Source organism: Podarcis tiliguerta, assembly GCF_965153285.1.
Source record: "Podarcis tiliguerta genome assembly, chromosome: 10".
Lineage (NCBI taxonomy): Eukaryota > Metazoa > Chordata > Lepidosauria > Squamata > Lacertidae > Podarcis > Podarcis tiliguerta.
In genome coordinates, this window is record NC_139543.1 from 54,858,385 (window position 1) to 54,868,734 (window position 10,350).

At 42.1% G+C, this 10,350-nt stretch overlaps 1 protein-coding gene across 3 annotated transcripts; it reads right to left on the reverse strand.

Annotated features, from left to right (window-relative positions):
• Positions 1 to 3,599: 3,599 nt before the first annotated feature.
• Positions 3,600 to 10,350, reverse strand: ETFBKMT (electron transfer flavoprotein subunit beta lysine methyltransferase). 3 transcript variants are annotated; one of them, XM_083401566.1, is made up of 4 exons: positions 10,035 to 10,350; positions 7,686 to 8,144; positions 6,647 to 6,777; positions 3,600 to 4,349 (listed from the first exon to the last, which is right to left on the reverse strand). In XM_083401566.1, the coding sequence occupies exons 2-4, from the start codon at positions 8,003 to 8,005 to the stop codon at positions 4,006 to 4,008; spliced, it is 795 nt and encodes a 264-aa protein (XP_083257692.1). In that variant the 5' UTR covers positions 8,006 to 8,144; positions 10,035 to 10,350; the 3' UTR covers positions 3,600 to 4,005. The 3 variants fall into 3 exon arrangements, with proteins under 3 accessions (XP_083257692.1, XP_083257693.1, XP_083257691.1); XM_083401567.1 differs by having other exon boundaries at positions 3,761 to 4,349; positions 7,797 to 8,144; positions 10,207 to 10,308; XM_083401565.1 differs by having other exon boundaries at positions 3,761 to 4,349; positions 10,207 to 10,305.

Here is a 10,350-nt window from a genome sequence, read left to right on the forward strand (position 1 = left end):
TTTGAACTTAAAAATTGCTTACTAATAGCAATAGAATGCATTTAAGGGAATGCAACTGCATAACAAGGTTGACTTAAGTAATTACTCTTATAAATTTATTTTGAATTGTAGACCGACTCTGTACATGTTTAATCGGACTTGCTCTCTAGTAGGTGTACTTAGGACTGAGGAGGGGTTGTACCTCTGGTGGGGGACACATCATGCTCCTTTTGTCCACCTTTGGTCCCCACCCTGCACTCAGCTCTCACCTGTGGCTCCTAGTAGGTGTCAGCATGCAACAGTGGCCGTACTCTGAGAATGGCTTTGACCAGCCAGCTAAACCAGGTGAGGGTCTTACATTTTATGGTTTCCACTTGTACGTGATCAGCATGAGCACTTCTGCTGACAAGTGCACCATTTTCGGCTCCAAAAGGGGACGGGGGAATCCTCTCTCACGCGCATCCCAGTAATGTGTGTGGCGACTGCAACAGTACCTCTGCTTAAGTGGGGACCCCCTTGTATGTTCTTACACTTGAAATGACTGCTGTTCTGTTCAAAGCCTATATACCAGAGGCTGGATTCCCCCCGCCCCCCAAAAAATAGAATTAGCAGAAGAGCCCCTAGACACCATCCTGTTCCCCATAATGTTCAGCCAGATGTATCTGGGAAACCCCCATCTGTTGCTTCCTTCCTTCCCTCCCTCCCAAACTGGCTTTCAGAGATATGCTGTCTCTGAATCTGGAGATCCCATTTAGCTATATTATTAATAAAAGCACCTAGCATTTTTTAAATGACTTGGACAGCTGGTTGCAAACTGGACTTATACTACCCAAAGATGGGACTTTATTCTCTGACGAAACACTCCAAGTACTAAGTAAAACTACCCAATTTGACTTCTTTTTGCTTTTTTACCTAGCATGCCACCTAAAATTAACATCTAGCTTTGTTAATATAAAAGCTACCTACTTTCTCTTGATTCCTTGTTTTCTGCCTACGAAGGAACCTGTGTGTTTCACCTAAGGAGCGAGACAGATCTAGGTAACTGCTTGATTTTATATTTCCAAAAATTGGGAAGGGAAAATGCTAACCTTTATACATTTTTCCATCTCAGCTGCCCTAAGTGCAACTTTAAACCTGCAGAGCACATAGTGGGAGTCTTATTTGAATGTCTGATATATCTTGCCACATTCTTTCTTGAGATTGTGAGAAGATATACATCCTTGTGGCTTTGACAGCAACCCACTCTATCCCACACCCCCTCCTCTGATAAAACATTCTGTAGAAGTCAAAGACTGCATGCTATTTAATGGCAGTTTGGTCGTCCTGGTTATTGCCTTGATGTAGATTTTACATTTTTTATGAGATGATTTTTATTCAGAATAACATGAAATAATGGGTATTGATCATCAGATAAAAGGAAAATACAGGCATTATGTGTATTAGGCAGATAATAATAGCATGTTAAGTTAAATAACCGAAGCCAAAATGATATATGAGTTATAGTGGGTCTGGGTTCCTCTGGGTGACAATAAAAGAAACAGATGTAAACCAATCAGCATCAAAAGTATCCTTTTGTTTCTCCATGCATCACTCAGCAGTGTTGTGTAAATTTAGCAGTCACTGCCAAATACCATATGTGTAAGGTCATCTTGGTAGTCATTATAACCCTGAAACTAACTGGTACTTGCTGCAGAGCCATCCCACATATGCTTACCTGCTTGCTTTGGGAGCTTGGCTGCTGGCCTAGGGAGTTGGGAGTTATTCGTGCAACCTAGTAGATGCCTCCCATTCATTCCCCCATCTGACAGATGGGTGGATGGGAGGTTCAGTCTGCAAGTTTATTATTCTAGCCAAAGTCTACGGCAGACTTGTAGCAATAGTATTAATAGAATAATAAAGAACGTATGTCCATAACATAAGCCAACATCCATGATGAAAGAGTTACCAGAGACACCTACAAACTCAAATTCAACTTGGATTTCAAGATTAAAGCTCCAAATCACAACAATTTATAGTGATTTTATCGGACTCATTTTTCCTGATTTTTTTCTCTCCAGCTAATGTGTAGAAGGTCACTCTGTGTTACTAAGCTATTACTGACACTCAAAAGAAACTGAATCATTTCTGTCGGGGCCTACCTGCTTGCTTGTGAGAACAAAGGTTTCAGAAAGTGACCTCTATATAAGGGGCAACTAGAAGATAATGAGTGATGTCTTCCACAAATACAAAGTCTGACTGAGAATGGGACTTTGTGCAGTGTCCATCCAAGACTGAATCAGGACACATCAAAGAAGTGTTTCAGTTACACAAGTTGTAAATTTAAACAGGGAAAATGGGTAGAGAAAAACAGCACTCCATAGTGCTATCTGGTGTCACAATATTATATCACATATACAACACATATGAATTGTTTTTTCTTTACAAATCTAGCCGAGTCCCAAGACTGCAGAGGGCATCACTTGGAACTGCAGCTCAATTAAGGCATTTCTTAAATAAACTGGCGAGAGTTTGGTCTGATAACTTTCTGTTGTTCCATTACTGATAACCCTCTGGTCCATTACTCCTATTCCTGCCACTAGGTTTTCATATATTCAGCATTCCTGTTTTCGAGCAGACTCTTGTATTTCAGTCTACATTTGATCAAATTTTCTATGGATTCTTCTTACAGATTTGTACACAAATCCTGAATTGCCCTAGCCCAGGCTTCCTCAACCTCGGCCCTCCAGATGTTTTGAGACTACAATTCCCATCATCCCTGACCACTAGTCCTGCTAACTAGGGATCATGGGAGTTGTAGGCCAAAAACATCTGGAGGGCCGAGGATGAGGAAGCCTGTCCTAGCTAGAACTTGTATTAGCTGCCTTGCACTGACTGTCAAACCAGCTAAGGTGTGTTGATTGTGTGTATTTATTAATTGTAGAAGTTATCAAATAGGGCCCGAGTTCTGTGACAATTTGCTGGAAGACATGAACAAGATTTGGAGATTTGCTCATAAAATGTTGATGCAAGTTTGTCACGTGATGACTAAATAGTGCCTCTTGGATATTGCTGCCCAATCTGAGAGACCATTTCAGTCTTTTCATGCCTTATAATTCTCCACGCACTGTTGCAGATTTGGTTGTTGATATGCATTCTGTTAAAGGACATTCGGTCACTGATATTGGAAACTGGTCGCTATCCGCTCCTTCCAACACTTCAAAAGTGTTCACAAAGGTAAATACTGAAACTGGCGAGAGCACTTCCAGCATGTTTGTTAAAATAAGTATATTGACGCTTAGATAATCTACAGTGTAGGAGATGGATTGAGGATTAAATCTGGAGATTAAAATTTAAACCTCCTGCCCCATGTATGCAGAATCTGTCCCGAGTTGTAACAGCAAGAATCTCTGTATTGTGTTGTAAGTTTTTCTATAAGAAAGCTTTACAACTGATCATTTGGAATCCCTGCAACTGGGTCTTTTGAGGTCTCAGTAAACCACTCACCCAAGATCTGCATTTAGGCCTGTGGGACACAACACATACCACTTGCAGATAGTACATCTGTTTGCAATTTCCAATGTAACCAAAGCTCCATGTGAGCTGCCACAAAGAGGTGGTTTATCAAATTTTTACAACGAAGATAGGATTTTACATTTTTAATCCACATCAGCAACTACTGATACACCCATCCTCTGCAAGTAAAAGACTTCATTGAAAACAGCTTTTTCCTTTATGTTTCTAAAGAATAAAACTCAGCCACATACTGGCATCCACACATAATTTCCATTGAATAAAGTGGGAATTATAAGGCAAAGTGCTTTCTTTTATTACACCTGTCCCAGTCTGCACAAATGCCACCTTCAGCTGGTACAAACCATGCTGTGTCATTAAAATATATAGAATGTATGCATGCTGATAGAATGCATATAGGCAGTATAGTATGTATTGGCACCAGTCAGAATTTGAACTGCCACAAAATGGGGCTTTTAGTGGTTCAAGTGACATGCCATTTAGTCCAGTATTTCTGCACTTGAGGTCCATGGAGAGTCAAGGCTGGTAGTGCCAAACCACAGTACTGGTGGACCCATTGTTCTCATGCTGCGTTGATTTGGTGAGGTCATACTCACTGACTTTGAGAAGCTGCTTCTGAATTTTGTGGCACACAAAATAGGGCCTGCCTGGGTCTCCAATTAACACTTTAGTCCTATGAGTCTGGATGTGGTTTTTCAGCCACTGATGAAGGCTGTCTGCAAGAGCTTCACTGTAAAACATGTCCCCTAGGATAATAAGATCCCAGTTGTCGACTTCTGTACCAATGAGGTTCTCTGTGAGAACATGGAAAGGATTCAGGTTGTTCAATTCACAGTTCAGCAGCATGGCAGCTCCTGCAACTGAGAAAGAAGGAAACAAACAAGAAAAGATCAGTGCCCAAATTTTTGAGTTGGTAACGCCACCTGGACTGGTCAACTTTCTAGTCTTTCGGATCCTTTGTTGGGCAAGACTTTCCTTGCCAGAATTGTTTTTAGCAAGCTATCTTAGAGTCTCTATGGGCAGAGTATTGCTAGGGACACAGTTCATGGGCTGATCACATTCAAGTCCCTGGTGCCTCCCTTACATTTTGTACTCTGTCTGGGAATGATGGGAGTTGTAGTCCAAAACATCTGGAGGGTACCAGATTGGTGAAGGCTGCTCAAGTCGCATCATTTACATAACTGAGTGTATTGACTGACCACCTGACTCAACTCTACACCAAAGTCGGCATGGACCGCTAGACAAAATCCTATATAAATATATAAATATATATAAAATCCTATATTAGCTTATGCAGGGAGGCCTTTCTCCATCAGACCAGAGTTCATGCCACTGAGAACAGCAGCATCTATATCCCTGACTCTGGGTAAGACCCTCTTCCATTAGCTAGCTTGATCACCAATCTAGAGTGGCTTCAGCTTGTGTGGGATAGTTGATATAGTCGGTTAGGTGTTAGGATACATGTTTAAGTTCTAGACCTATACTAATGTGTGCGCTCTATTACTTGAGGGAATATGTGAGAAGAAATATCCACTGCTTCTGCAGCATCTGGGTGGCTCGGCACTAACTGCTGGACAGGAATCAAAGGACTAGGAACTGTGTGGGTGGAATTAGAATGCCAATGGAGCCCAGATGTTTCATTAGCTATGAGATAAGAATGTGGTATGTGAAAGAGGAAGGGGCCCCCAACAGAGAGCAGAAATAGTGTTTTGCGCAGTAAACAACTGAAGTATGTGTTCTGTGTAAGATTGCAATATGATATATTGCAATTATGATGCATTTTCATATATTTCAATTTTTTGCATATTATTTGTTTTTGTGCTTCTTAGTTGTTTTAAGCACATTGTTTTGAGAATTCTCTTTAATTACGTTATTTTAAATGTGGAATAATGATGATTATGATGACGATTAGCCATAGTAGTATTGTTTGGTTTCAATTGTGGAATTTGTGTTGTATTTCTTATATTCGTTCCTTATATTGGATCCTAAACTGGGTAACAGGCTGGTTATTCATTCTGTAAGGCACGTTTAATGGTTAATGGCCCCAAGTCAGGGCTGATGGTTGGGGGAAAGTTCAAATCTCTTTAGTGTTTTGAATGGTGTTTCGTTGTCCTTTGAATATGCTCTGGTGAGTATCTTATCTAGCTGTTCAGGGTGGAATCTACAACCCGTTGAAGATCATTTTCTACTTCCTGAAGTGTGTTCATATTGAGGGCTATGTGCCCTCCAACCACTAGATAACACTATGAGATTTGGCTTCAATTGTGATTCAGCCCCAAACCAATCTCTGACTTTGCTCATATAAAAAGACTACTATGCTTCTCTTTACGTTTGCTTTCTGCCTTGCAAGAACACTGTGTGTTTTGCTTTTTCCACACTGGTTTTTCTCCCCCCACCAAAGTTGGCAAGCTTAGCCTGAGTAAGTCATGTAACTTCTCTAAATCTAGGGCAACATTTTCCAGTGAGTAAAGGAAAGGAAGTGAAGACAAAGTAAATAACTTGCCAGATGTTGTGGTGGTTAGAATCAGACAGTCTGTGGTTGGAACAAATAGTGAAAAACAAGCAGATTTCCTGATCTAGGAGGTACAGAAACACAAAAACACGTGCACTCTGGCTTCTGTCATGGTGTTCTGTTGCGCCAGAAGCGGTTTAGTCATGCTGGTCAACATGACCCAGAAAGCTGTCTGTGGACAAACGCCAGCTCCCTTGGCCTGAAAGCAAGATGAGCATCGCAACCCCATAGTCGCTTTTGACTGTACTTAACCATTCGGGGGGGGGGCGGGTTTTACCTTTTTTACCTTTTATCTTGAGGAGTTATAAAAGAACGCCAGCTACTTTGGGGAAATCAGCCAAAATGAAGACATATGTCAGTGTAGGGTTCTTTATCCTTCAGACAGACAAGGGGAAACTGCTCATCCTGGATGTCTTTAAGAGAGGGTGAATTAACACCTGTTCTACACCATTTCTCTTCTGCAAAATGGGTATCTCATTTTAACAAAGCTGGAAGATCATCACTGCTGTGTTCACTGTTTCACTACCAAGTAGTCCTGCCTTGATGGCATTGATGCCTCAATGGCTATGGGACAAGCTCAGTTCTCCTCCCTTCTTCCCAATGCACTGAGACTGACTGCACTGCACGTGCAATGGAGCATCTTACCAGGATCAATGTCGTTGGCAACAACATGCGAGGCTCCGCTCATCATGGCTGCTATGGCTGTTGCTCCACAACCGCTTCCAAGATCGAGGACTCTCTTCTCTCTGACAACCTCGGGGTTATCAAGAAGGTATCTGAGTATATTTTTAAAAACAAGAACAGTAAAAAAACCACATTCATAGCAAAGTCTATTGCATTAGCCTAGCACTGAATATGAATTAGCTAGTGGTATAAGGAATGCATACGTCGCAAATCAAGCAGAAGATGGATGTAAGGAAAAGGGCATTGAGAAATGCAGAAGGTGCGAGTTAAAAGGAAAACAACTAAGAACACAATAAAAGAGCCATGGAAGATATGAAACATTTATAGAAAGCTAACTGTCTGAACAGATAAGGCAATTCTGCAGACTAACTCAAAGACTAACATACAGCTGATGATGTTTTAGGAGTTGTTTACTTCAATGCATAAAAGGCTATGTGTTATATGTGTTTGGGGTCTGCCTCTGCGACCAATAGGTGCAGGGCACACCCTTCCTGTTCAGGAATAAAGAGTTTCGTAGCTGATTCTTGTCTGGTTTACTGACCTCCCACTTAAAGGTAAAGGTACCCCTGACCATTAAGTCCAGTTGCGGCCGACTCTGTGGTTGCGGCGCTCATCTTGCTTTACTGGCCCAAGGGAGCCCGTTTTTGTCCACAGACGGCTTCCGGGTCATGTGGCCAGCATGACTAAGCCGCTTCTGGCAAACCAAAGCAGTGCACGGAAACGCTGTTTACCGTCCCATCGGAGTGGTACCTATTTATCTACTTGCACTTTTGGCGTGCTTTCAAACTGCTAGGTTGGCAGGAGCTGGGACCGAGCAACAGGAGCTCACTCCGTCGCGGAGATTCAAACCGCCGACCTTCTGATTGGCAAGCCCTAGGCTCTGTGGTTTAGACCACAGCGCCACCTGCGTTAGCAAACCCTATTTCCATAACACTAGTAAACCTAAGTCAGGGTGAACATGTGGCATGTATGCCTTCTAGGGCTGATAAGTGTTTTATACCTGGCTAGTCCTTGGCCTCCTGGCCAATAGATTGCCCAGTAGGGGTCCCCATATGGCCATAAGGCAGCCTTGTCATGCCAAAATCGACAGCGAGGAGTCAGAAGTCTTAACCTTATTTCTGGTGTCAGGTTCCCACTGCTGATGACTTCTGTGTTCTTCTCCAAAAACAGTCTCATCTCTGGATCGAGGGGACTCCCTGAAGTCTTCTGGTGGCAGCACTTCCAAAGCGAACAGCTGCTTCCATCCTTTTGCTTTAGACTTGTACTGAAGATGTGTCTGCTACATAAGTGTATCAGCCGCCTCCAGCCTATGAAAATCATGTCCTCTACTGCTCTCAGCAAGCTCCTCCCCAGCTTAAGTTCACATCAGGAATGCTTCCTTGGAGTGGAAAGTGTCAAGGCAGGGTTTGGTAAGAAAAACTCATCAGCTATAGCTTTCAGACTCAGTGGGAAGTCATTCCTAAAAAAACAAAAGAACAGATATTTCCACTGTATATATGCCATTAGTTGAGTGTATCAATTAATACTAAGGATGACAGAACCCATATATTAGGGCTGTATCCAGCTAAGTTCTACTCAAGAGTAGACCCACTGAAATTAATGGACCAAAGTTATGCATGTCCAGAGATTTCTATGGTTACTATTATTATTACTTTAAGTATTTTGCATTAGGAACCCTCTTTGAATTATTCTAGAAATGTATAACTCTGCCTTATATTAAGACTATTGTCCAGCCAGTCTTGCTTATTCTGGCTGGTGGCAGCTCATGGGAGATCCTTTTAACAGGAGATGCCAAAGACTGGATCTTGGAAATATTATGTATGCAAATCATGTGCTCTACCACTGAGCTTCTTCCTTATTCTGCAATAGTTTGTATGCTCTATACAATAAATACTTGGCTCGCTCCTTCCCAACTATTATATTTCCATTTCTCCAGTCACATGTCACCCCTTCTCAGTTTTATACCTCTATAAATAACCATAACTTCCACCTATCTTGGGCCCTTTCTGCACTATATGTTTATAGCAGTATCACACCACTTTCAAGTCATGGCTTCCCCCTGGGAAGAGCAGTTGTTAAGGGTGCTGAGAATTGTTGCAAGAACCGTTTCCCTCACAGAGCTACAATTCCCAGAGCTCCCTGGCAAGAGGTATTGGCTGTTAAACCATTCTGAGAACTGCAGCTCTGTGGAAAACATGGGTCTCCTAACAACTCTCAACACCCTTAACAAACTACAGTTCCCAGGATCCTTTCTAGTGTAGGGGTCCAAGACGCCCTCTTGGCACAAGACTGCTTCTCAGTCATACTGTGCTTGCAAGCAACATGGGCTTTTTAGCTGACAGCTGCTCTTAGAGGAAATTACACTGTTAACCCGACAGACTTCGGGGGGTGGAAACTTCCTGTTGTTGTCTGAAAAAGAGAGTTCAGAAGTGAGGGTGTAGAAACAGAGACCACATAACCTGCTTAAAGAGGAACTGATTCCACAGGACTCATGAGAGACCAATCACAAAGTATTCCTTTGATACCCTTGTTTAAGATTGGATGTGTTTATTTTATTACATGTACATCCTGCCCCTTTTTCTCGATGGAGCCACAGAAAGCATACTCACAAACACACCCACCCCATTCAGGCAATGCCCAGCTCCAGTTGCTTCAGCAAAAGAGTGGCTTCATATGTCTTTTTAAGACCATATCCTGGAACCAGAGCTTTAAGGGCTCCCAACTGCAGCTCTCCCTGGTGTTGGACAGGCAGAAATTCAACAGCTGCACCTTCCTTTAACATACTCCATGAGAGCTTATGTCATTATTAACTTTGTTCCTTGTTAATGTGCTACAGGAGTCTTTGTCTTTTTGGTAGGAACAAACTAAGGTTAAACACATTTACTACTGAGTAAACGCCACTGAACATAGTAAGGCTTACTTCTGAGCAAACATGCATAGCATCGTCTCATAATGTGGCAATATCTCTGGAAACTCTGTTAGGATAAGTCTAATTACATTAAATTTTGAATGAACTGCATTTTTGTCTCGTCGTATCATGAATTCTTTCAGCAGTTTTTTCCATGAAAATGCGGTCTTTACATTAAAATCTACTCTAGAATGTCAAACGTGAACACCAGGGGGATATCAAACATGCTACTTTATCAAGAAGCTTTCGTTTGTTTTGTTAACTCCTAGCTTAAGAAAATGGCTCCTGCTTATATATAGATGCTTGACAACCTGATAGCAGAGAAACCTAGGGCTCTAGGCATCCTTAAGCTATTCAGAGTAGACCCATTGAAATTTATTTACAGTACATGAAAACTTAGGTTCACTCATTTGTAGGGGTCTAAAACAAGATACAACCAACTCGTTAATTCCACTGGGAAGCAGGTCTTCGCTCCCAATGATTATTTTCCCCTCTGACAATCCCAGTAGGAAATAAGGTATCCACGACTAAGCAGTGAGAGAGAAACGGGGGACCGCTTGAGAGTGGCCTTTGTTTGCAAAATCTCTCACGTTCAACAACAATTTGCACTCACAGAAACAAAGCGCCCCCTCGCTTTTGCTAAAGCCTTTCCCTGTTGCACCCGCAGCTACGCTACCCTGCGCCTTGGCCAGAGGAATCGAAGAAGAGGAAAACGTGATAATAACAATCCTCATTTCCGGATTCCATTTGAACACCC